This window comes from Diospyros lotus, chromosome 2, assembly GCF_014633365.1.
Source record: "Diospyros lotus cultivar Yz01 chromosome 2, ASM1463336v1, whole genome shotgun sequence".
NCBI classification, from domain to species: domain Eukaryota; kingdom Viridiplantae; phylum Streptophyta; class Magnoliopsida; order Ericales; family Ebenaceae; genus Diospyros; species Diospyros lotus.
The window spans coordinates 45,723,122-45,751,077 of NC_068339.1; the positions used below are offsets into that span (position 1 = coordinate 45,723,122).

Genomic DNA, 27,956 nt, shown 5'->3' on the forward strand with positions numbered 1-27,956 from the left:
ACACAAAAAAAATAAACGTAAAAACACATTCGTGAAAATATAGATTTAGCCAATTATTTTGTGTTTTTTGAGATATTATATTAATAATAATTAATAATAGAGTTTTGTTAATATATTAAATGCACTTTAATCCCTGTAACAAACAAAAAAAAAACCTTAATAATAAGAAAAATCTATAAACATCCTTTTAAGTTGGTTTATAAGTATCTAGTGTTTTGAAAAATTCTATCAATCAATAAAAGTATTTCATAGCTAAAAAATAATGCAATAAATGTACATTAGAATCACTAAAATTTGTCATTAGAGTTATAAGCATTACATATGAAAGTAATTTTTGAGTTAAATTTATAAAATCTATGATGCCGGATATGGGATCATCGAGTGTAAATGAAATTATGGTATATTTGATATTTCAATCAAGGTGGTTGTTAGTTAATTGGGATCTAAGTTTGAGATTACTTTTATGTACTAATTATATAATGATAACTATAAATCTAATGTCCTAACTTGATGATTATAATTATAATATATTACATTAATTAATCACCTTTGAATAAGGGCATTATTCATTTTAAAAAATTACATGAATTTATCATACTATTAAAAGATTCGTATTAATCATTTACTCAATTTTCTTCTTTCGTGTTTATTCTAAACAAATTAAAAAGAAAAAGAAAACGATAGTATTTGTTGTTGAACTCTAACGAATCGCTAAAAGAAAAACACTTTTACTAATTCAATTGATCTCAAACCTTAGTAATGTTGGGTTCACTAAACACTAAAGAACACCAATATTAACACCTCACATTTTCGTCTTCCATCACCATTGACAATAACCTCTGCATTTTCTATCATCATCGATACCTTTGCATATTAGTCTTCTATCATCGTTAATGTCTTCTTATTTTTGTTTTCAGACCGACAATAGCCTCTGCATATCCGTCATATTTGTCGACTTATATCTATTTTATTGTTATATGTGTAATGGAAATGGTGGTCATTTGAGGAGTAATTTGGTTATTTTAGTGTACGTATATTATATACATTAATTGTGTGTGTAATTAATTTAAAAAATATATAGTCAAATATTATAATTAAAATAATAAAAAATTCGAATGATTACACGAAAAAAATGTAAAAAATATCATAATAAAAAATATATATTTGACCAAATGACATTGAATAAATAAGATCAATCTAATAATTCAATCCTTTAACAATTTTAATAAACTATTCGATTGATTGTAATTCACTTGTGCACTTTTAATAAAAATTCGATTGATTCTAATTCAATGTAATTAATTTAAAAAAATAAAATTGATAATTAATTAAAAAAATAAAACCAAGCTAATCAAGTCACAGCCATTCCATGATTTTGTAAATTTATTCGACATAAAAATATTTTTGTCTAAGAAGAAAAAAGCCCTGATAATTATCAATATTTACCAAAGTACCAAATTTCACGGATTTCAGTGTTGACGCTGACGCGACTCAGTTTGGTATTATCATTGTTGTGCGATAGGAAGACTCGAACCCTAAACCTACGCCAATTCAAATTCAGTGATCGATCGATCGATCAGCCATATCTGCGCTCCGATCAATTCAGAATTCTCTGCGTGGCCGCGCCAAAACCAGATTTCAACTACCAACTGCAACTCACTCATGCTTGTGCTCGGCAATGGACTCCGTCGTCTACGCGGCGCTCGAAGAGGTCTGTTCGCAGGGCGGCAACGGGCTGGCCCTGGAAGCGCTCTGGCCTAAACTCAGCCCCTCCCTCGCCTCCTACGGTCTCCACCCTTGTGCCGCCGTGAAGAGCGCCGTCTGGACCAACCTCCTCAGCAATCCGGCGCTTCTGTTTGAAGCCAAGGGCGTTTCTTACGACTCTAGCGACCCCAAACTCCAGTCGCTGGAGGAGGCGGAGAGGCTCGGCTTGAAGATCCTCGCCGCCGAGCACCTCCGCAACAGCTTCGTCGGCATTTACGACATCAAGGCCTCCGACGCGGGGATTTCCCAGCCCCAGCGCCGCGTCCTCGAGCGGCTCGCCATTGCCAGGTTTGTGTGCTAATTAATTGGGTTGACGAAGAACTGCGGTGAATGAGAAGGACTTCAAATATGCAACTAATAGGGAAGAATGAATGCTTTTTTTGGTGGTTTCAGTTGCTTCAATGTTCATTAGACTAATAGTGAATGGAAGGATCCCTGTGTACATGCCAGTATTTAGCTTACTACCTCCCTCTACTGTTTTTGTTTATGTTTTTATCGGGGGTAATATTGCTTATTGTACCTTCTATATGTTTTGATTCAGTTAGGCATTAGAGAATGAAATTGTATTTTCTTTTTGTGAGAATCGTAATAACTGAGCTGGAATCAAGTGTAACGATTTAGACATGGATGAGTTGTTGTGGTGGTTGTTTTTGTTCTAGTTTGTTTCCTCTTTTCTTCCTAATTCATGCTCGATAACCGTACTCTTAACTATTGAAATATATATATATATATATTTCTTCTATTTTCACTTTATCTGTAGAAAGGGTCTGTTACATGAATTAGCGTATCCTTTTTCTGTGAGCCATGACAATCTTCTACTCGCATGAATCCAAGCTATGTATTTGAGATGAGTGAATGTTCTCGTTTGGGAAACTAATGAACCAAGTAATATATTATCCGTCACTATGTTGGCTTTATGCAGAACGAATGGTATTACCCAAAGTGAACTTGCCAAGGAATTTGGCATGAAAGGCAACAACATTTTCTATGTACTGAGGAATCTTGAGTCCCGAGGGCTTATTGTCAAGCAATCAACAATTGTGAGGACCAAAGAAGCTAGCAAGGAAGGGGAGACAAAAAGTAGCTCAATTGTGAATACAAACATGCTTCACCTATATCGTTATGCCAAGCATTTGGGGTGTCAACAAAGACTTGAAATCACTAAAAGGGACAAACCATTGTTGGACAATGAGAATGTGGATTTAGATGCTGCAAATTGTGATAGTGTTTCTGATGAATTTGTTAAAGACGATGTGCATGTCAAAGATTTTCTGCCAGCATTGAAAGCCATTTGTGATAAACTTGAACTAGCTGATGGAAAGGTAACTTGTATTTTTATAGGTCCATCTGGTTATTTATGTACAATCATGCTAATGACGGTTTATGATATATATATATATATTTTCCTTTTGAAGATTCTTGTTGTGTCAGACATTAAGCGAGACCTTGGTTACAGGCGAACTAGTGGGCATCGGGCTTGGAGAAATGTAAGTTTATATTTTTCTTTTTAATTGTTAACTGTGAGTTCACTTTTGCTATTAATTGCTTATTGATTTATAAATACAAATTGTGTTTCTTAGATTTTGAACCGGCTAAAAGATGCTCGTGTGCTTGAGGAGTTTTGTGCAAAAGTGAGCGGGAAGGTAAATCAAAATTGTTTATTGACAATAATTATGCTTTACTTTAGGAACAGCTTAAAGAAGCTAACCTTTTATATTAAAATTGTTTGGAAAATGATTAGATAAGGATTGTTATGTTGTTATTTATGATTAAGAAATTGATAAGACAAATATTATATAGAAATGTAGATATATAATTACTTTCTTCATTATTGTGAAAAAAAGAGTTAAGAAGAGCATTTTTTTTAAATATTTTTGTGCCTTTTTGCCCAAAACGTCCTTTAAGCAAAAAAGAAATGCTAGTAACCAAACATCGTTAACTTTTTTTTTAAGCAAAAGAGTAAATGTGTGTGTGTGTATAAAGTTGATGCCAAATAACCCCTTAGGTAAAAAGGTTTCAATTCCTCCAGTTGGGTCATATCTATGCTTTTATTGATGATTTGGAGCTTGTGGCCTTGAATGATACATGTATTTAGCTATTTATGTTTGATGCATGCATATCTTGTTTTCAGCTTAATGAATTTGGAAATCTTCATTTGGTTCATTGCTTGATATTATTGTACTTTTCGAAGGAGGTCAGCTGTTTGCGTTTGCTGAAAAGCTTTTCTCCAAAGAATTTTGAGCCTAAAATGGTTGGACGGGGAGATGATGATCTTGACACAGAACAACTGGTGAAATTGGGAAAGAGAGGTGAAATCACTGATCAGCTTATGGAGCTTCCCATTGAACATCAAATCTATGATATGGTGGATGCTGAAGGATCAAAAGGCATAATGATCACTGAGGTGTGTGCATTTGTTTGTACTCTTATATTTGAATGCTTGAGATTTATGGCCTATTTTTTTTTGCTTGTAGAAGCTTCAGGGAATTTTTAGTCCTCTGAAGGGTGCTTTTTTCTGAACTGATCTATGGATTCTGGATGATTCTATACCTTACATAATATCTTAGTCATTTTGCAGAATGTTCTAGAATTCAATTGTAACTGTTGATCATAGTTGTTCTCGCATCATACATTTTTGGCTCTTAGAGAAGAAGGATTCTCTTTGATGACTAGAAGATAGCATTAGCTAGGTTTAAATTGTCTTTATTACATTCTTTATCATTTTTGGTTCATGGGGTATTGTTTAGACTTTTCTTATGCTCATACTAGAACCAAGATCTGGTGATGGACTTTAGTCTTTTCTATGCACTTTCTGTGTGCATTCTTACACCCATTCAGGTTCTTTCTTTTCTTTTGCTTGGTCATTCAAGCACTACTCCTCCTTGTTTTTTTTTCTTGGTCCTGGTCATTCTCATTCAGGTGCTTTTGATTAATCAAATTTACTTATAAAAAAATCATTTTAGTTGGGATGAGTTGTGGAAGTAGTCTCTTTGCTAAAGCTGAGTTGTGGAAGTAGTCTCTTTGCTAAAGCAAGGGTAAGACTGTGTATAAGGATGACTCTCTTCAAGTCTCGCAAAGTGGGAGCCTCGTGCACTGGAAATGCCCCCTAGGTAGATGACATTTATAGTGTGTATATCTTCTTTTAAAGTGCTTTTGTTTCCTTATACTTTTTTCTTGTAGATGCCTTCATCTTGCAATGCCATTGCTTGTATAATTTATGTGAATGTTTGTAACATCATGAATAGGTCTGCAAGAGGCTTGGGATTAACAACAAACGATATTATACCCGCCTTCTTAATATGTTCTCCAGGTTCGGGATGCATATTCAGGCAGAAAGCCATAACAAAGGCGTGGCTTATCGAGTTTGGACATCTAGAAATTTAAGTCCTGCCACACCCAATAGTGTTTTTGGTAATCAAGAAATTGTCTTGAAAGGAGATGCTGCTTCTAATCCATCTGCAGGGGAGTTGGCTCCAGCCATTCCGGAGTCAGATCTTTGGACTTCTAAAGCTGAAGTTAGAGACATTGGTACATCTCTAGAGAATGCAGTTGAACCAGAACTTTCTTGTGGTTCTGCTGAACGTGGTGAGTTCAATGTTTCCATGCTTTCTACAAAGAACACAAATCCTTATAAAATAAAAGGGCGTGCAAACTAATTGCTGTTGTTTCTTGTGCAGAACTTTGTACTGTGAGTACTGCAGGTGTAACAAATGTTGCTGCGCTTGAAACGTCATCCCTTCCCTTGTCAATGCCCCATAAACAACGATCATATCCAATTTATCCCTGCCTCAATTTGACTGCAGCTAGCGCCCAAAGGGAGCAGTGGGTCCTTCAAAGATTACAGGTTTACTCATTATCCATTCTCTCTCTCTTCTCTGATATTGTGACCACATAACCCTCTCATATGTTTTTTGTTTCTCTTTGAGTAGGAGGAAAAGTTTATTGTAAGAGCTGAGTTACGTAGGGAGCTTGAGAGACTGGGGAAGGACAAGCAGACAACAATGGACAGAAAGACACTAGACCGTACTCTGAATAAACTTCAGCAGGAAGGATATTGTAAATGCATTCGGGTTAGTGTCCCTGTTGTTTCGAACTGTGGCCGCAATCGTACAACAGAGGTGGTTCTGCAACCATCTATTGACGTATCCCCTGAATTATTATGCCAAATTCATGAGAGACTAAGGTCTTTTGACTTTGAAGTCCGTGCTGAAGGTTCATCTCGATTGAAGAAATGTGAATCAGTTCCTGTCCTGGATGGTGTTCAGAGAATCTTTAAAAGTGAAAAATTAGATGTCCAAGCTGAAAAGTCAGAGGCCATGCGTGCTAATGGATTTGTATTGGCAAAGATGGTTCGTACAAAGCTACTCCATCTCCATCTGTGGAGCCATCTCAGTAGTTCTGCTGGTTGGGACGGTGCTTTATCATCTGGCAAACATGGATATGACCTGAAGAATCCGCACAGCACTTGCAAACTTTTTTCACTTGATGCAGCTATTAAGGCCATGCCACTTGAGCTGTTCTTGCAAGTTGTAGGGTCTACTCAAAAATTTGAAGATATGATTGAGAAATGTAGGAGCGGTTTGTGTCTTTCTAATCTTTCTGAACAGGAATACAAACATCTGATGGATACCCGAGCAACTGGAAGGTTGTCATGCATTATTGACATTTTACGCCGTCTAAAGGTGTAATATTTATTGACAGCTATAGATATTTATAGTTGTAGGGCTATAGATATTTATAGTTGTAGTTAATTCTCTCAGCATACCCATTCTCTATGGTTGATAAATTATTTCACTGTCATGTGTATCACCTAAAAGGATTTGGAGTTGCATGACTAATTAAGGGAGCAACTGAGGTTAGAAATCCATACCTGAATCTGATCTAAATCAGTCTCATAACCATTTCCTGATCGACACTCACATGGTAGTGGTCCTAGGTTGGTTTTGATACCACTTTGTAATGCCACAAGTCCTCACCTAAAAGTGCTAGTTGAAGGTGACTTATGGGTTCTTAGGACCAAATAATATATGCAAAACCTCTCTAATAGACTGCTGATGTGAGATTGGGTCGTGACAGTAGGATAATTAACAAATTGAGGCATACTTCCTATTTCTTTAAAAAAAGGGCTGAGGCTTTATTTAATTTTTATTATTTATTTTATGTTTACTATAAGCTTTTGGTTATGCATTCATTATCATTCACATAAACAGGATGCCAGATTAATTAAGAAAAAACAGAGGTATATTTTCATACTTGTTTTTTTGGTTTAATATTTTCTTCTCTAGAACTCTTGATAATTGTCTTCTGCAGACGGCTTGTTTTCTCAAGGAAACCTTGTCCTGTCCATCTTGCTTATATATAGACACACACTTACACTAATGGATTTGTGTTATTCTACAAATTTCTGTTTTTTCCATCTTTCTTATATAAGAATGTGTGTCAATGTGCTTATTTAGCATGTGTGTGTTCCCCTTTTTGGAGTAGTCCTCTCACTTTTCTGCGGAATATTATACCTAGTTGCCTCCTGTGTTATTATTTTATGTATCAGTATTATATGTTCCTGATTAGTTGGGCATTCTATGGCAGTTGATTCGGCTTGTAAGAGATGGACATTCAGAAGATATAATCAATGTTTCACATGCTACTCTCGCATATGCACTGGAACTTAGACCTTATGTTGAGGAACCTATCTCAATAATTGGGCCATCTTCTGGTGTCATCCCTTTTGATCTTCGCCCTCAAATTAGACATGATTTTATTCTTACAAGCAGGAATGCTGTTGATGAATACTGGAATACCTTAGAGTATAGTTATGCTGCTGCCGATTCGAGAGCTGCTTTACATGCATTCCCTGGTTCTGCAGTTCATGAGGTGTAGTGAGTTACTTCATATTTGGGCTTCCTATTTATTTTGTTACTGGCAGGCATATCTCGAAACATTAGTCTGTTGGTGCATGTGTGGCCTTGACCTTGTGTAGTTGGTAGCTCTAAAACACCTTAAATTAGACCATGCATGGAATGAAAAGATAAGGCTATAAATTCCGTTGTATGGTGGTGTTATAGGACCGTATATGTTTGAAATAATTAGTTGTCAGTTACTTTCCCCTCTTCTCCCTTGATATTTTCTTACTTTTGCTTTAAGGTTGAAAACTCTAGAAATTCTTTGTTCAGGTATTTCTTTCCCGATCATGGGCCTCAGTCCGGGTTATGACAGCAGAACAGCGTGCTGAGCTTCTCAAGCGTGTTTTCAGTGATGACCCAAATAAGAAATTTTCTTTTAAAGATTGTGAGAAGATTGCAAAGGATCTTAATTTGACATTAGAGCAGGTTAGTTGCTACATATTTCTGTTTGGTGAAACCAAATTAGCCTTTCAACAGGTATTAGTATCTCCTTGCAGTAATTATTTTCACATGAACCATGGCTGCAGTCTGGTTATTAGCTCCTGGAGTTTACCTACCATATTAGATTCTGCTTAATTGGATAGGTTCAATATCTGTGGGATAAAATATTTGCAATTTTAATGGACTCTTGCTTAGTTTTACACCTGCCTCTATGCTGAAGATAACTGATGCCAATGAAAGTTGTTGCCAAGCCCATAAGAAAAACTGAAATGTGAACTTTAGGTTTCTTTTTTACCTAAGTAAAGGGACTAAGCAGAACATGAGATATGAATGCTGAGTATGTCCAGAAAACTGGGTTACATTGAGTCAGAATGCTTTATTTAACTTCATATGGTACTTATATGGAATCATTGGTTACTTGGGGATTTACATGTATCCCCACTAACCTGATGCTGCCGCAAAAAGGAAAACCAAGCATTTCTTTATCTATGGTTTGAGAGTAACGGGATTATCAGAAATTGGCATTCCTTCGACAAGTAATAATAGTTTAATTAAAAGGTACGTAGAGGGCATGTCATAACCGGAGTAAACTACTAAGAATATCAACAAAAATAACTAATGCCCATAAGAACTAACATGGGGCCTACAAATTGAACTAACTAAGCTAAGCTGAATTGAACTGAAATTGAACTGTCTAATACGTCAGTTCCACAGTCTAACCATGATCTGGCAAATATATATATATATATAACTCTAATGAGTCAAAATTTTGTGAATAGACAACATATACCATGATGGAATCATGACAAACAATAAGCTCAAGTTCTTGAACAATAAAATTCTATCACAAGAAAATTCCTTTCATTTTTAGTAAATTCTAGTGTTTTTAGGACCAGACTGGTTTGACTGATTCAGTTGGCAACTGGGCCACCAGCCGGTCTTCACTGATTAAGTCGGGGCAGAGTAAGAACTGGCAGGTTCATGAGAGAACCTGTGGTTGGACCAGTAACCAGAAGAACCAGACCGGGCTGATCACTGGCTATTATCAATATTGTATTGGTAAAATGCAATGTTTTGGCATTGTTTCGCCAGAAAATCGGAGCAATCTCTCACCTTCCTTCCTTCTCCAATCACAGGAACAATCTCTACTGCCTTCTTCTTCTTCAATCGCTAGAATGATAACCATCGATGAACAGAGCACTCTTCTTTGCCAAACTTTCTGCTGTCCACAACCTGTCTGGTCATTCGATAACTAAGAAGTATGGCAAAGACAAACTTTTGTTTTACAAGCCTAAAATTCATCCATCCTAATACTATTGAAATCATCCAAAGTCTACAAAAGAAATAAACTAAAACAATAGTATGTAATATCCTTAAGTTTACGTGACTGAAATAACAGAAAATAAAATATCTATAAACTGAGTCCACCCATGTCCCCCAATTCAAGTCCAAGTCTAATCCTACTAATGTTGCTTGCCTGAAAAATGTTAGGGAGAGGGGTCAGCTTAAAGCCCAGTGAAGGTTACCCCATATAATAGATCAATATAAAAATAATGGATTTCATAAATGCACAATAAAAATATATTTCAATTCCAAATATTCTCGATACATTAACATGTATGATCAAAAGAATCAAATTGTATCACACGGTGTAGCTGTATAAAATACCAATTAACCAAGGGAACCATGATAATCCATAATCAATTCATCATCACAATATTTCTCAATCAATGTTTTCAAAAGTGCTAGGAGCACTTAAGCACAAAAGGCCTACGAAGCTTAAGCACGAAGTGCACACTCAAGCGAAGTGAAGTGTGCATAAATGAAATAAAGAGTATTGACTATATAAGCCTACAAAATTTAAACCATTTAAAAAGCAACCATTAAAATGAAAACTAAATAAGAATGAGGGCTGAAAATCTTACAAAAGATGAGATAGCATTTCTCATTTATTTTTCATACCTGTTTACGAGTGTGCATTGAATATGTTGAACTCTTCATTGAAAAGCTGAAAAAGGACGAACCCTTCATCTCCCATCAGAAGTCTAGGCTTTTTTGAGAATCTGCAGTCTCTCTCTCTCTTTGTTTTTTTTATTTTAACTATATCTGATTTTATCAGGTATTTTTAACATAACAGCTTTTTTGGATAAGGATTCCATACAAGCAGCCACACCATACAAAAATTAAAAAAAATCCAACCATTTATATTAAAAGCACATTTTGTAGCTTTTCGAAGCTTAGGTAAAGGCGCAAGTTTTGCACGGTATAATCACGCTCAGCTAAAGTCACTGAGCTTCACATAAAAAAGCTCTAAACATGCTGTATGCTTTGCGCTTAAAGATTTTTTTTTAAAACACTGATCTCAATGGGCAGTATAGCCCTAGATCCCTCAAAGCACAAGGGGACCCAATACCTTTCTTGGAGACTACTAATGTACAAGGTGATCCAATACCTTTCCTGGAGTACCAATGTACAAGGAGACCCAACGCCATTTCCAGAATATCTCCAATGGTCCCATAACATTTTATAAGCATACGCTAACATGGTCACACCACTAGTAAAACTTTTCATGTTTCCAATCATCAGATCATATGTATATGTAAAGTAACAAAATTGAGAACATTTATATCATGTCAAAACACTTTTCAATCATGCATAGGAATAATTTTCAAAACATATACTATCATAGAAATAACCACTCACCTGATTTTGATGCAGAAATAATCCACAAATATCCTTAACCAGAGCAATCATAGAACAGTTTCATGTCATTAAATTCTCTGAAATATATCTTTGGGTTTTCTATAATTTTTGGAGTTTTTGAGTATTTTCTGTAATTTTCCCAACTATAGGGATTTTTCTAGATATTCCTTAAAAATTGTAGGTCTTTCTGTAGTTCTCTAAAACCCTTGAGAAGTTCTCTATTAATCCGGAAACTCAAGGGTTTGAAACACAAACAAACATGAACTCTTGTCAGGTCTGGTTAACCCAAAGTGGATCTTGGGTCATCGGGTTAGGATGGATAAATAATGTGTGTGTACTTTTCTTTAAATAATTTGATTGACGTCCTTAAATGACAATGAGATTTTCTTTTTTGTTGATCAATTGATGGTTGGACATCTACTGAGGCATCATGCCATGACAATATTTTCCCTTTAACTTTCCATGTTGAAACTAAATTTTGTATCAGTTTTATTTATAGGTTTAGATGCTTTAGAACCCACTGATGGTTCAAATACAAATAGTAGCAAACTTCCCTTATTCTTTATATTTCTTTGCATATGGAGTAGGGGATTTGGCTTCAACAAATCAAGATGTTTAAGGTCATCCAGATGGGTTGATTTGGACAGTCAGTTATCAAGATGTAAAACCCTCTAAAAGGGCTAGCCTATGATACCAATGGATTTCTCTTGCTTTATAATGAAGACACACAATTTATATTTTTAATGTCCTTTACCTTCAAGAGTTCAAATTTAGATTGAAGTCAAGAGGAACAATAAATTTGAAAGGACTGTCATAAAGAATAAATCTATAAAATATCTGTCCCCTTTGAGCTAAAGTATTGATAGAATTCATAAATGTGAAATATTTTCATTTGTGTCTTGGCATCTTTCTTGTACCCCTGTAGTTTTTGTATTTTACTCTTAGTTTCTCTTTATACATCTTTTTCCCTTTTGCAAGTTGAGATCTTTATAAATTAGTAACCGTGTGCGCATTTGGTTTATAAAACCAACTATTTTCGTCATTTTCTGTGATAATCTAAATTGCTATGTTTAAGGCCTTGTAAGATGAAGTTGCAACTCTATTACATTATTTCACCATAGCACACTCTGCTTAGTAGAATCATCAGCATATCAGTTGTTTGACAAATGTTTTCTCTATTAGATTTTTTAAGATAGAAAATGCCACTTGCAGGTGCTTCGTGTCTATTATGATAAGCGACAACAGCGACTTTCAAAGTTTCAGGGATCCCTAAATGTTGATGGGGAGGAGTTTCAGTCAGTAAACAAGAGACATGTTTCATCTTTGCGGAAAAGAAAACAATCTTCTGAGGGAAGATCATCAAAGCATGCAAAAGTTGGTACTATAGATGAGCACTCTAGTGGTACGAGGATCCATGGGTTATCTAGTATTGATAGTCAGTTTACAGAAGAACAAAGTTCCTTTGTAACTTGTTCAGGGGAGCAGGACAGTTATTTAGATACATGTCAAGATGAAGTTCCCATGGAGCCAATACAGGAGCCAGAGCCAAATGGAGAATCAGAGCATCACTCTTTTTTTCATGAGTGTGCCCTTTCAAGAATGAAGCCAACATGTAAAAGAAAGTTTTCATGGACAGAAAAGGCAGAAAGGTAAACAGAAGGAAATTATGATTAGTTTTATCAGTAGTAGCATCCAATTTTAATTTTGTTTCAATTATGGCCCAAAATTTTAACTTTTATCAACAATAGCAACTTTAATTTTGGTTCAATTTTGGACTGTCTTTTTCTTGCATTAATAAAAACTATTAAATCCTGATCTGGCATGTAAAGTTAGATTAGCTTGGCTGCCATGTTAGATTAAAATTACTTATGTGGCCTAAATAAATATATTTTTAATGAAAAATATAAATAAATGTGTATAAATTAAAAATAATACACCAGCGGCAGCTGGCTGGCCGTCCCATTGGTGATGGGGGTTTCTGCCAATAGGATGATGCCGCTCGTGTATTTTTTTAATTTATATATAGTTTACATATTTATTTAGTTTATATTTTGTGTTAAAAATGTATTTAGATGCATTTAGTATTTATTTAGCCACATCAGCATTTTTAATCTGAGGTGGCAGTCAACTAATCTAACTTTGCATTCCATGTCAGCATCTAATAGTTTCTATTATCAGGAGAAAAATGGCAGTCCCAAAATTGAAACAAAATCAAAATTTGATGCTATTATTGATAAAATTGAAAGTTCGGTCCAAACTAAGAATAAAATTAAAGTGGATGCTACTATTGATAAAATTAAATCTTCGGTCCAACATTGAAAAAAAGGGTAAAAGTTGAGCTTTTTTTTTTGAGTAATTTACTCTTGCGAGAAGTGATAACATTAGTAGGGATAGAGATGAGGTATCCTTTATCTTGTTCTGTAGGATATTTCCTGTACAATAATGGTTTGACGGTTCTCTTCCCATGCCAGTTCTTGACCTGTTCTTGTCCTATTTCTTACTTTTGTTTTTAGTTTGTTTTAATTGACTCCTTTTATTATTATTACCTTTTGGTTGGAGATGTGGGAAGACCAGAAGAGCATTAAATTTACCATTCCTTTCTTGCATGATTGCTTCCCTTTTGTGTTCTTCTTTTTTCTTTTATATGGTTCCACCTCTATTACTTAATATCTGCATTCTTTGTACAATGCTTTTAGCTCCATTTTTCACATAAATTAATTTTTCCCTCAGGCAACTGGTAATAGAATATGTAAGACACCGTGCTGCTCTTGGTGCAAACTTTCACCGTACAGATTGGTCTTCACTTCCACGTCTTCCAGCACCTCCTGATGCCTGCAAAAGAAGAATGGCATTGCTGAACAGTGATTTGAAGTTTAGAAAAGCTGTAATGAGACTCTGTAACGTGCTTGGAGAGCGATATGCGAAACACTTGGATAAACTGGGAAACAGATCATCAAATAGTACTGGCTGCAGAGTTCGGGATTCATTTCTTAGGAAAGATTGCCACAGGACACCTGATGATGTTGAACGTAATGAGGAGTTGGGCTTTGAGGGAAATTGGGATAATTTTGATGACAAAAATGTAAAGATTGCCCTTGATGAAGTTCTCCAATACAAAAGGATGTTTAAGTTAGATTCCTCTAGAAGAGATGGTTCTGTTGTAGAGCGACAGTCAGATCTGAGAATAGGTGCTAAAGGACATGTAAGTTGCAATTTCTTTTACAGTTGAACCATAGATTCAATTGTTTATTTTCCTTACAACTTGGGTGCAGGAGCTTTGATTCACAACCTTATTGCTTGGTGAAGAACAGTTAAAGTATTAACTTTGACTGATTTGTTCATTTTGTTTTATATGAGGGATGATTTTTGAAATTTTCTAGATTTCTTTAGCAAAATCCCTCTCCCTCTCTCTCTCTCTCATGGTTTTATTTATAGGATAGACCTCTTTACCTTCACTATATGTTATTGATTATGGTAGACTATACACTTGAAGGTGTCTGTCTGATAATAGTTTTAATCCTGCTCAGTTTATGGCAGTGTCTGTTATAGCGTGGCTGTAGTTACATGCTGACGCATCAGTCATGCATTCTAGCATTTATTGGAATCCAGCCAGCTATTTATATTTTAACTTTTACATTTTGTTTATCCTTTCTATGTGCAGGCTCCCTTGGAAACTGAACTAACTTCTCTCACACCTAATGAGGAAATTCACAACCATGGTGGTGGGAATGATGGTCATCCTAAGAGATTGAGTTGTCATCACCTTCCTCCAAAGTATATTAAGCTTTTGAAAGGAGGAATCAGTGTTGGTAGAGGGGCACACGAATCTTTAGCTATTTCCAATGCTGCAGAGCTATTTAAGCTTGTCTTCCTGAGCACCTCAACAGCTCCAGAGGTGCTGAATATGCTTACAAAAACATTAAGGCGTTATTCTGAGCATGATCTTTTTGCTGCCTTTAACTACCTTAGAGAGAAGAGAATTATGGTAAACTTTCTCCTTGAATTCTGGGATTTACAGCTGGATTTCTGATGGGTGTGCATTTGGCTCTTGGAACCACCTCAATTCTCAAAATTTGAATAGAGAAATGTGTATGCAGAAAATGAAATTTATATTTCTGTTTACCTTTTAGTTTTCACCTTTCTCAGTTCTAATAGATCATGTAATTTGATTGCTTTATTTAGAATTATGTGGTTCATACATCATGTATTTGCCTTGAAAGAATAAAATAATAAAATAAAATCAATAAACTAACAATATCCAAGTTGTAATCATACATTATGTAATTTGACTAATGTTCATTATGTGATTGCATTTTATAAATATGACTTATTATTATAGCTAGGGTTTCATGGACATATATCCCAGTAGAAATCATTCTTCCCATGTATGAGTATGAAATCACATTTTTTTCACCAATTGAGATTCAATAGAAGAAACAAAAAATTGTACCAATTACAGTCCAGAAAGAACATAAAAGGGTTGCCACTAGGGATGTAAACAAGGCCCCAGTTACCCCTTTTACATACTTGTTTTAATAAATGTTCAAATAAGCCTCTCTTTTTTTTTTTTTTAATGTAATTGCTTTTGCATGTTTGTTGCTCTTGTAAGTTTATACTTTGTATCTTTGGCAGGTTGGGGGCAGTGGAGGCAATCCGTTTGCACTTTCTCAACAGTTCCTGCATAATATTTCATCATCTCCATTTCCAATTAACACAGGAAAAAGGGCTGCCAAGTTTGCTAGTTGGCTCCAAGAAAAAGAAAAAGATCTCATTGAAGAGGGGATTGATCTCACTGCAGATTTGCAATGTGGAGACATTTTCTATTTGTGTGCTCTAATTTTTTCTGGAGAGTTGATAATTTCAGCATACTTGCCAGATGAGGGTGTGGGAGAGGTTGAGGACTCTAGATCATTGAAACGCAAATCTGATTATCGCCAGGCGTGCAGTCCTGATGTGGTAAAAAAGATGAAACTTTCTGTGGCAGGAGAAGGTGAAATTATTTCTCGCCGAGAAAAAGGCTTTCCTGGTATTAGGTTATGTGTAACTCGTGCCACACTTTCAACGCTTGATGCTATAGATTTGTTCAAAGATGGAGATATCCATAATGGCACACCTACTTTTAGCAAAAATGATAAAGTCAACACATCTTCAAGTATAAATGTTGACAGTGCTGCATTTTCATATAGCCATATCAAGCAAGCCCATAATGAGGGGAGCAGCATTCTGACAACTGTTACCAATAAGTCAGAGTGGGAAACTATGGCAAGCTATGCTGAAAATTTGATATCTTTGCCTAGTCACGAACAACAGGCCAGTCCTTTTTGTCCTGAGCTTTTTAGAGATGTTTACTTGGCCATTCAGAAAGCTGGAGACCAAGGTTTGAGCATGGAGGAAGTCTCCCAGGTCATGAACCCACAAGGTATGCAAAGTTTGACATTCTGTGTGTGCCTCAGTGCTGTGTGTTTCCTTTCAACACTGGGTAATTTCTTCTCAGTGTCACGAGTTCATCATGTTGATTATGTATTGGTGTTTGTTTTCAGGGGAACATATGCCAGAACTTATTGTTGATGTACTTGAAGCTTTTGGGAGGGCTTTAAAGGTTGGTTAATACCTTTCTTTTAAATAATTGTGAAGGATTTTTTTTTCCTGGTGAATATCTAGATCTATAGGCCTGTCATTATGGTTTGTGATACTGTGCTACACTGCACGTGGGTTAGTAGTCAACCTCAATCAGTGTCCATGTGGAAGGGTGTTCTGAATTCGAATGTATAGGTTGTCTTGTTATGCTGAAGACAAATTAGTTCGCAAGAAAACATTTTTAGCCCAGCTGGTGAAACTTTTGGTAGATTGGACCATATGACTTGACTAATCTAGGAAATGATGTGAGCATATCAGTTTAATACTTGTATTAAACTGATATGGATCGTTATTTATTTAATGAATTTTTAGAACATGATACGTTAAGCACCTGGACATGATTTTAATCTATTTGTGCTTTTAATACAGGTCAATGCTTATAACTCTGTCCATGTTGTTGATTCCTTATACCGTTCAAAGTATTTCTTGACCTCAATCACCCCTCATAATCATGATCTGGAGGTGAAATCATGTACAAATTTCAAAAGTAATGATAGGCACTTGAATCATGGGTCGGACACTCATGAAGATGTTGGTGCTACAACCCCAAATGACTTGAGCATGAATGCTGAGGAAGTGCACAAGATCACCATTCTAAATCGTCCTGAAGAGGTTCCTGAACCCTCTTGTGAATTCCAAGGAAACAAAAGAGTTGAACGCGAGCAGGCAAATCTTATATCACTGGGATGTGATCACAAGAGTGAAACTTTTGAATTCCATTCTAGTGATTTAGACATGTGTACACCAGTATTGCCGTGGGTAAATGGGGATGGTACAATCAACAACATTGTTTACAAGGGACTCGTCCGCCGCATTCTTGGTATTTTGATGCAAAATCCTGGAATGTTAGAGGTAAATACTTCTCAATATAGAATTTTTAGGTAATAATGCAATATGGTTGGTTTCCCTTCTTTCAGTTACTATGAGGTAAAAGAGAATGACACATTATTTTATAAGAACTTATAGATTTTGTCAGAACTTCTAGCTATTTCTGTTATCTTCTGGTATTGACAAATCTGTTACAGTCAATTTGATATGGGCAAATTGCTTTGAATTTTAAGTACACTACTTTTTAGGTATTGATGGTGCTAGAAATTAATGCCAAATAGAATTCTTCCAGTAGCCCAGTAAAAGTTCTCTTAAATATTTAAAACAAGGTTTTCTTTTCAAAGTTGTAAGAGTGGTTGCATGTTGCTCATGGTATATATGAAGTTGAATCTGGTATAGCCAGAACTTTCCTTCTAATCCTGGTTGCTGGTTATTGATAAATTTGTGGATGCTTAAGTTTTAGGATCAGATTCTTTGCTTTGTCTTGTTCTTTGAATGTATCTCTTAGTTTGTGTTTCAATATTTTTAGGAGTGGGCTTCCATGTTGTTCAGGGTGGACAGGTATAATTTATTTCTTTTGTTCATAGCCTACCTTAGTGTATTTTGAAACCTATGAATAAAAAATTTGGGAAAAAATCAATACAAGTTAGTAGCACGAACATTTTTTTCTTGACTGTAGGACACTTTTAAGACAGACGTTTTATTGCTGTGAACTGATGCTTCAGAGAATTAGTTTCACCTAATGTGTAATGTTTTCAATGTTGGTTCTGAATTTTTATGTATCTTCTCCTTGTTGCAGGATGACATCATCAACAGGATGAATGCATTGAATCCTCAGGTATGCTGTTAATTTTTTCTGATTAAGGGTAGTCAACAGGAGTAAACTTGAAAATTCTTGGTTCCAAGACTTGTTGGTTTAGTCCCTCCTACCTGTTGTTTATGACATGTGAGCTCTCTATAAACAGATTACTTGCATTGACTACGTTAAAATAGGTATTAAGGGTATAGTTGTTTAGTATCCATGCATTATGTTATGTTTCCTCAGTATGGCTACAAATTAAGATTATCGTAATTAGATGTCCTCCATTTCACATAACTTTACATGGTATCAAAACGTTTCGATCTGTCATAATCATCTGACACTGTTATCGTATTGTTCTATCTCTGTGGGCGTGTTCTACATTTCAGATCATGCTTAGTTGTATGTATGTTAATGGTTTCCCTATCTTCTTCTTCTTTGAACAATGTGAATTGAGTGCTAATTTCTGAATTGATGTTTCCTCCAGGGATGCAGAACTTTGTTAAAATTGATGATTTTGGACAATCATATCAGTGTGCGGAAGATGCATCAGTATACATCCGGGGAGCCCCCTGCGATCCTGGGTCGCCTTCTTGGGAGCAACTTCAGAAGATCAAAGTTGATTTGGCGAGAGCACTTCTTTGCCAATCCAATGTCCACTGCCTTATTGTAGATTGCATCCAACTTTGGGCACATAATCGCAGTTTGCCACGAGCCCTTTCGGGGCATGCATCATCATCATCATCATCATCATGCTTCTTGAAAGCGTACTTGATGGTTACAAGTTAGTTTTGTAGCATACAGCTAATGTTTATTGGACCTTCTTCTTCCTCTTCTACCATATATAGATAATTATATCTTGTTCCTGTAACTGGAAGTCACACTGTTTATTATAACTTTGGTTCCTATCAGGGCTCATGTAAATAATGCTTCAGAAATTAAAGCTATTAACTGTCTCTTTCTTCTCTTCTAATGATTTCTTTTTGCTTATAGAAATTGTGTTGAATCCCCCAATTTTAGATGGGTAAATTTCACAAAGCACCATTGAGATATGCTAAAAAAGTATCAATCATCTTTGTGTTTTGGAAAATGTCACACACATCTTTTACTTTTAACAGATGACATGAATAATACTATTCTATCCATATTTTCCTTCTTTACAATAGTGTAACCTAATAATCTTCTTTCTTCTCTTCTAATGATTTCTTGTTGCTTATAGAAATTGTGTTGAATCCCCCAATTTCAGATGGGTGAATTTCACAAAGCACCATTGAGATATGCTAAAAAAGTATCAAACATCTTTGTGTTTTGAAAAATGTCACATACATCTTTTACTTCTAATATATGACATGAATATACTATTTTATCCATATTTTCCTTCTGTACAATAGTGTAACCCATAATCTTCTTTCTTAGCCATCACCGGTGTTGGCTATGGAATTTGCCACCATTGTCTATGGTTAAAGCTTCAACCCCATGTCACTCCAATTTGTTAATTATGGTTTCATTATTGTTGATTTTGTGGTAGATTGCTTCATTTTTCAGGTTATGTTAGTTTTTGATAAATTGAAATCGAAAAATAAGAGTTTTAATTTATCTACAAAATTAAATCAATGGAATTTGAACATTTGATTTCTTAAAAGAAATGCGCACTATTATTGATAATATGAGTTTTGTAAACTAGTGGGTCTCTACAACCATGGTGAAAGCAGCCAATGGTTATGACAACATCGTCAACTAGAAGCAACAGTGGTTGGGGGAGGGGGTGGTTATTTTGGGAATATCAAAAAAATAACATTGATAATATAACAATAAAAAAAAGATAAATGTTAAATAAAGTTTAAAAAAGTTAAATAATATTTTTTAAAATACACAGATGCCTGTGTTTTTAAAATAAATCTCTAAATATTATATAAAATTTACCATATTTTGTAGGCAAACAAAATATTACATTACATGCTTACGTAATATTTTGAGAATTGGAGTAAAACCTAACACGCTTTAATAAGTAAATTAGGAACAGTCTGGTTGAGATTAAATATTGATGAATTTCATTTGCCAAGACCAAATTCATATTTTTTATGCCGGCCCACTTGAACTTTGGATCGATTTTTAATTTTATTCAAATTTGACTTTAACTTCAATTGGTTCATTGAATATTTACTTTTATTTTAATCGGCCAGACGTATGCCCTAACTTACGTGACTATTGACGTGGCGTGTTAATATAACTAGGGAACTAAGATAATATGCTGATGTGTCAAATAATTAATACATCAGCAAAATGATGTTGTTTTAGTAAAATTAATAATCAAATATACAAAATAATCATATATACATATACAAAATCAATAATCAAATACACACATATACAAAATCAATAATCAAATACACACATATACAAAATCAATAATCAATGACTAAAAACTTTGACTACTGCTTCAATGGTTGACCAAGGGGTGGGATTTTCAGGTGATCGACAGTAAGGGGTAGTGAGCAGTCGACGAGAACGGAGGCAACCAATTGACGAGGAAGATGCGACTGGTAAGGACGTCGTCAGTTGGTTGAACAAAAAGAAAAATAGACTAGAAATAGCAAGGGGTTGCGAAGAGGGAGGCCTCAGTGGTAGATAATAGATGGGATAGGCGCTCGAAGACGGCCATCCAGTGGATGAACGGAGAGATGGGTAAGATGCTGGTGGGGGTAGTGGTACTACGACGACCATTTTTCTAACGAGCCAGTTGAACAAAGAGATGGGTTTGGAATAGATGAAAAAATTAGGAGGGGATCTGTTGCCTTCGATTGAGTGGGCCTCTACAAACGTCCGATGACCACAAATCAACCTTTCATCTATGTTGGCCACCATGCTCTAGTTGTCTTCTTCATCACGTTCCCTGCAATGCGATTGCCAATAACACTTAGATTTGTTGCCACTGATTGACATTCTTCTCCTGCTCACGGTCGCTGATCAACTTGCTTGCCATCATCATCGATCTCCCTCACCACCGGCGTTGCTTCTAGCTTTTTTGTCATCGTCCATCCTTGTCTTTGTCTGCCATTGAAGTAGTCATTCCAAGCACACCCAGATCTAGCCCAAATTCGACCCGATGCAACCCAATTTACCCATAGTTCCAACCCAAATCTTGCCCAATTTTCCCGTTCACGTCAACACGCCACATTAGTTGCCACGTAAGCTGAGACACACGCTTGTTAGATCGAGTACAAAATTGAAATAAAAGTGAAAATTTAATGATCAAATTGAAACAAATGTCAAAACAAAATAAAATTGAAAATTGACCATAAGTTTAGAATATATTAGTCTATTCAGCTTTTTTATACCTTTACTTCCATGTTTTTCTTGTGTGATGATCCAAATTTTTTATTGTTTTGACTACACTTTTGAACTTGATTTTTAAGTTAATTTAATCTTTTATACTTTGATATTTTTTTGTACGACAACTTAAAATTTTTATTATTTTAATTACACCTTTTGATCCATATTTTTTAATCAATTTAACTCATTAATTTTTATGTATAAAAAAAGTAAAATGACAAAATATAAGTCACATTTTACTTATGTCAAAGTATATGAATTAAATTAATTTAAAAATATAAATTTAGAGATATAATTGAAACAATAAAAAGTTTAAGTTAACGTATAAAAAATGTTAAAGTAAAAGAGTTAAATTGATTTAAAAATATATATATATAATAGTATAAATTGAAAGAACAAAAAATTAAAATAATTATATGAAAAAAAAATAAAAATAAAGTACAAAAATAGAGATTGTGCCGTTATCCAAGCATAGTTCAAGCAGCCAACCCCCCCCTGCCTTTCAAAGGGGGGAGTTAGGGCTCAAAATTGAGTTTTTGATCCTTCGAACGTGAGCTCGCATTTGACCGAAACCCTTCAATCAAACCCCGTCGATTTCTTCAAGCCTTGAAAGCACCGAACATTCCATTTCAAATCTAGTTATTCTTTTGGAACGTGAATCTGAGTGGGGAAAGATGAATTGAAGTTGAAGCCAAGCAGGCAAGAAGAGCTCTCAGAGCAGGGACTAGGGTTTGAACAAACTCAGCAGTCGACCGATGAATTTTCCCCGAGTGTTATGATTGGAAGTGTTGTCCTACCTCATAATACGCAGATCGTGGGTCTCTCTCCACGGACACGAGTCTTCCACCCTCAAACATATATAGTTCCACATATGTAGTTCCGCCCCTGCTCCCGAATGCGGTTTCCTCAAATCGCCTTAACTCTATCTCATCAACAGCACGGCAATTTGATGGCAGCATCGAACTTCCAGATGCAATAGATCATGTAGAGGACGCCATTGATGTCGAGGATGAATCAGATGCAGCAGCAGCACAGTGTGCTGGCAGCAGGCGGGGATCTACGGGCAGCTTATGGTGCATCTACAACTGCATCAGCTGCAGTAATTTCTGAATCTGCAACAGCAACAGTCTCTGAGGAGGGCAGTGCCTCCTGGCCACTCTTAAGTTTGGCAGGATGACACAGAGCTATTGGATCTGGAATAGCTACACCAGCGGGGAGTTCAAGCCTGGGATTCTGGGAACCTAAGCAAGAAATCAATTTCTTGGAGGAGAATGATTTAGGATTTGGTTTTGCAGCTTCCCTTACATTCTAGTTCCCTATCCTTTTTACCATGTTAGGCTGTCAGGTAAAGCAATAAACTGTAATCCTTGATTTTAATTTGGAATCTTTTGGTCCTAGGGAATGATTTCACAGTTATTTTGAAGATCATGAATTATTTTAAGAACATTCAAAATTGACACAAAATCTAGATGTCTAGAATTTTTGGGTTATTACTGTTTATATAAAATAATTGCTAGGTAGGGATTGTTCAATTCCTGCTTTGGGTGTTTAGATGGATCCAAATGGAAAGCTGGATCCCAAAGTTGAAGATATCCTTTTGGAGCTTGCTGATGACTTCGTTGATTTGGTGAGTCCTGTTGATGATATTTCGCTTATTTGCAATATGCATTGTCTTTTTCTGGCTTTGCACGTGTTTGATATTTAAACTTGTGATCACGTGATACATGTGTAGGGAAATATGGTGCATATTCCAAATAAGCGGAATATCATGAATAGTACTTGTCAAATCAAGGAAGTCATCAGCAAGCTCCAAAAGGAGATCTTCAACTTTGGGATCCAACTTTCCATTTGGATCCACCTACACACCTGAAGCAAGAATTAAACAATCCCAGCCTAGCAGTTATTTTACATAAACTCTAATGACCCAAAATTTCTTGGAAAATTTTCTAGATGCCTAGGTTTTGTTTCAATTTTGAATGTTCTTAAAATAACTCATCTTCAAAATAACTATGAAACCATTCATTAGGACTGAAAGATCCTAAATTAAAATAAGGGATTAGGGTTTATTGGTTTCCTTGATAACCTAACATGGTAAAGTGAATAAGGAACTTGAATATGAGGGGACCTGTAAAACCAAATCCTAAATCTTTCTGCTCCCAAGAAGTTGAGTTGATTGCTTGATACTCAAACTTGCATTCTATATGAGCTGATTTTTTTGCTGATAGATAAAATGCCATGTAATGTAAGACACCATGTTTACATACTTGTAATTTTATTTTGTTTTTGTTTTAATATGCTATTTGATTGAAGCAAATCTTGGTAGTTGGCAGCAATGATAAGGTTGCTCTTTTGTTATTGGAAGGTCACGGATTTGAATTGTGGAAGCAACCTCTGTAAAATGCAAGGCTAAGGATGCATACAAAAATGACAGTCCCCAATCCCAGCAAAGTGGGGACCATTGTGCAATGAGGTGCTCTTATTTTTTTCAATATTTTTTTATTGCATATATTTAGGGCCCATTTGGGATCGAGGTGAGGTGGGTTGAATTATAAAAAAGTGTTTGGTAAACTCAACCTCACCAAATTCATGAGGTTGAGTTTGGGCCCCCAAACTCACCTCAGTTGGGTTAAGTAGAGAGAGTTGTGATTTTACCAAACACACAACTTCCTTCATTTGGAACAAACTCAACTCAACTTGCTCCCAAGCGGCCCATTAATTGACATCCAATTTGTGTTCTTGTTTTAGGAAGTTTAATAGGGTCAGATGTATTTGGGAAAAGGGGTGCCAAACATTAGGTAAGGGATGTATATACCATGGGTGTCAAGGGCTGAGGATGCATTATGGCGCCAAATCTCCTAGAGGAGGATAATGGCCCAACATCACATACAGGAAGCATAATCTACATGATATTACTATCTTGTTTGTGCTGGGATAGTGCAATGGGGATAGTGGAAAGGGATGTGTGGATTTTTTTATTTGAAACCCTCCCATTGTCTTTGATTTTGTTGGAATATGTTAACCCTTCTAAACGACCTTTTCTGCTTTCATATTTTAGTTTGATTGTAGGTTCCTTTGCTGAAGTATAGTGAATTCAAGTGATTCCCGTGGCACATTTGACTCGGTTCTACTTGGATGATAAGGACGATCATTGAGGTTTTGAAAGGTAGACCTTTGAGGAGTGTGTCTTGGTCTAGGAAGTCACCTTTGAATTGCTTGTATACAATTTATTGAAGACTTTATCATACAAGAAAAAGTTTTGTTAGGATTTGTGGAGGACATAATTGGACTTTCCAATTATAATTGGATTATATTGATCATTTGCATTGACAGTTTTACCTCTTTGATTTATTGATTGATAGACTCATTAAGCACATCTAAAAAGAGATGCCTTGGTATATGTCATTTGCATTTCAAATTGACTTAATGGATGGGACAAATGATAAATGATAGTGTGAATTCTAAGCTCAAGTTTTTGTTTTTGTTTTTTTTTTTTTGGGGGGCGCGGGGGGGGGGGCTTAGAATCCAAAGGAGAATTTTAGTGTGCCAAAAATTGAAACATAGAAATGTAAAAATAGAAGTACAGACAATGTTGTGGTGAGATTGTAGATCAAGTTAGACCAGAAAATATGAATTTAGATGTCTCAAGTCAATTATTCAAAAAGATAAAGTGATCACTGAGGATCATGCCTACAAATTCAAGGTAGGATGGTTAAAGTGAATAACTACGTTTAACATTTCATGCATTCTAAAATCCCTTAAAGGATTCTATATTGTACAACATAGAATATCTGGAGAATTAAGTACCAACATGTAAAAAAATATAAGTGTAACTGAGTTGAGGATCCTATGATACATGTACATAATAAATGTAGGATGGTTAATGTGAAGATGTGCTTTATAGTTTTTGAGACCAGATGTAGGAATAGCTGAAACATTGTCTTATTTGTTCAAAAAGAAGGGGGAAAAAAAAGATTTTTATCACTTGCCTTAGGTGCATAACCATTCCCTGATATTTGTAGGTAAGATGGCTATTGACAAACCAATGTACAAGCCCTGGTTTTATTTAGCACTTCAGAATTTGATGGATTGGAATTGAGTATATCAATCTGATTTGTGAACTCAAATGGATATAATTGTGGCCATGCCTCAGTCATCTCATGTTGTTGGGGAATTTGTTATCTGGACAACAAGTGCTGGAGAACTGCATGTATTGAGGTTTTTGAATGAATTTTCACCAATTATCTTTGTTCACTGCCATCTCATGAAACTTCCATATGAAGATGATTTTGGAATTTTATCTCATCATTCTCTTGCTAGAGGGTTGCATTATGAAGGGCATATGTCATAAAATTTTGCCACATTGTTCTTTTGCAGATTTGTATTGTCGATGTAATTTTTAGAAGTCAATTGACATTATGAATGTGATGCCACCAACCCCAACTTAGTTAGGATAAGGTGTAGTTAATGATGATGAGCTTGTTGATGTTGTTGTAAATGCACATTTATGTTCTTTTGTTGGCTTGCAGTAAGAAGCTTGCTTTTAATTGTCTATCTCAGTATTCTTTTATATCAATCAAATCATTTTGGTGCCAAGATAACATGTTTTATCAAGCATTTTGGTAGCATTTTTATAATCATCCTGTGTGCCTCATTGCAGGTAAACATTTGCATGCAGCTTGGTACAGATCACAATTCTTCAATTCTTCTATTTTTGCTAGGTTTGTTCATGTCTCTTCATCTCAGTATATTTGTGTTGTCGTATATGAGAAAAATTGACCATTCAATATATGTTCTACATGGAGTTGCACATGTTAAATCTCATTGAAAAATTCAAAGAAGCTGCAGTACATGCTTCACTGCTCGCATTTATCTGCATTTTTCATGTAGCATCTATTGTGACTGGATTTGCAGGTGTCTGATATATCATTCATGTCAATAGCTTCTACTTTCATTATAAGGATTCCATTTTGATGCTCGCCTCTTAGGCATACCTTCAATTTCTTTCCGACATTTTAATGTAGTATGATCTTTGTATAATATTTCATACATCAATACTGAAATTTTTAAGAATTGCAAATTCCCATATTGCTTTAATTAATTTTATATGAAAGCTATGCAAGCGCATGAACATAGAATAATGAAAGCAATGAAAAAGGACTGAATATTTCTTTTATTAATATACTCCATTCTTCAAACCACCCCCGCCTCTTTGGACCATACATATAATCCTGAGGCCTTCATATGACATTTCCTTTTCCCTTCAGTCGATCCCCATCAGAAGTCACTCAATTTCCTACTATCTTTTCACAAGAGTTCCTTATGTAAGTTAGAAGAACTAATTGATTTCCTATGTTCTCCCTATCTTCTGTCTACTCGCATCCTCCTTCTTTAGTGCCTCTGTAGCATTTTCCAATCCTCTTCCTGTCTTCTCTTAAAGTCACATTTTATAACTTATTCAGCTACATCTTCTTGCCTCTGAAATTTCTTATTCATTTTCTAAATATGCTTTCTGCATGTATTTTGCTCTCGTAGTTCTATCCATTGTATCTCTTTGGCAGCGTTAGGGGCAGTCAGTGGTGGAGGCAGCAATCCATTTGTACTTTCTCAACATGAGTTCCTGCATAATAGTTCACCATCTCCCTTTCCAACTCACGGGAAAAAAGGCTGCCAAGTTTTCTAATTTTCGGGCTCTGATTGTTTCTTGAGAGTTGATAATTTCAGCATACTCACCAGATAAAATATGTGGGAAAGGCTGAAGGGCTGAGATTATGGAAACACAAATGACAAAAACCCAAACCCAGTCTCTATTTTTGGTCGAGATTCTGACTAACCTATTCTTTCGTTGTCTGTGAGTGAGGAAGATTTGGGTTTTATTTTTTTCTTTTAAAAAAAGCCAAATTTGCTTGGCCTTGTAACAATGACATCCGAGAGTTTTGTGGGTTTTTGGTAGATGGAGAAAGTAAGGATTTGTGATAAGTAACTCATCGTTTAGTGCTTTAAGAGTTAGTTTATTTTTTATAATGTGAGCGCAATAATAGATATTTTCATGAGTCGGAGTGGGCAGAGTCTTAGTTGGCGCATCTATTTCATAGTGCGGTTTAAAATCGCATTTCTATTATCAAGTTTTTCTAGTTTCTTTAGGGATTGGCTTTGGTTCACATTTGAAGTCTCCAAATTGCATTTAATAAAGTTTTTTAGGTGCTAGAGTGTGGACTTCTATGTTGCGGAGGTTTAGTTTTTTTGTGTCTTATTGTGAGTTAGTTTTTTTGTGTTTACTTTTGTTATGTTTGGAATATGAAATATTTTTTTTTCTACTTTATATATTATATTTCTTTTTAAACTATAGGTATAATACAATTGTCAGTTATATTTGAGAATTCATCTGATTAAACATTAACTAATTTTGGTTCATAAATTTATAATACTTTGTTAAATTCATCACCAAATTCAAGTCTTATTATCTATACTTAAAAGTTATATCATACTTAATAAAGTGTGGACGAATGTGTATTTGATATGAAAGAATTTGAAAAATCAATTTTGTTTAACTC

General features: G+C 35.3%; 1 protein-coding gene and 1 long non-coding RNA gene across 9 annotated transcripts; both read left to right on the plus strand.

The window, feature by feature from the left end:
- The first annotated feature begins 1,486 nt into the window (after positions 1-1,486).
- On the plus strand, positions 1,487-19,045 carry LOC127794928 (uncharacterized). 5 transcript variants are annotated; one of them, XM_052326247.1, is made up of 19 exons: positions 1,489-2,052; positions 2,687-3,086; positions 3,180-3,251; positions 3,345-3,407; positions 3,956-4,168; positions 5,010-5,349; positions 5,442-5,608; positions 5,694-6,446; positions 7,351-7,635; positions 7,935-8,090; positions 12,021-12,457; positions 13,539-14,010; positions 14,470-14,793; positions 15,441-16,227; positions 16,349-16,407; positions 16,815-17,297; positions 17,803-17,834; positions 18,073-18,111; positions 18,560-18,709. In XM_052326247.1, exons 1-18 carry the CDS (start codon positions 1,679-1,681, stop codon positions 18,092-18,094), a joined length of 5,439 nt encoding a protein of 1,812 aa, XP_052182207.1. In that variant the 5' UTR covers positions 1,489-1,678; the 3' UTR covers positions 18,095-18,111; positions 18,560-18,709. The 5 variants fall into 5 exon arrangements, with proteins under 5 accessions (XP_052182210.1, XP_052182209.1, XP_052182207.1 ...); XM_052326245.1 differs by lacking the exon at positions 17,803-17,834 and having other exon boundaries at positions 18,560-19,045; XM_052326248.1 differs by lacking the exons at positions 1,489-2,052; positions 2,687-3,086; positions 3,180-3,251; positions 3,345-3,407; positions 17,803-17,834 and having other exon boundaries at positions 4,024-4,168; positions 5,075-5,349; positions 18,560-19,045.
- A 2,845-nt stretch (positions 19,046-21,890) lies between these two features.
- LOC127796083 (uncharacterized) lies at positions 21,891-27,641 on the plus strand. 4 transcript variants are annotated; one of them, XR_008021915.1, is made up of 5 exons: positions 21,891-22,750; positions 22,923-23,032; positions 23,768-23,875; positions 24,461-24,568; positions 26,063-27,641. It is a non-coding gene; the product is annotated as an uncharacterized LOC127796083 (long non-coding RNA). The 4 variants fall into 4 exon arrangements; XR_008021917.1 differs by having other exon boundaries at positions 22,927-23,032; XR_008021918.1 differs by having other exon boundaries at positions 22,958-23,032.
- The last annotated feature ends 315 nt before the right edge of the window (positions 27,642-27,956 follow it).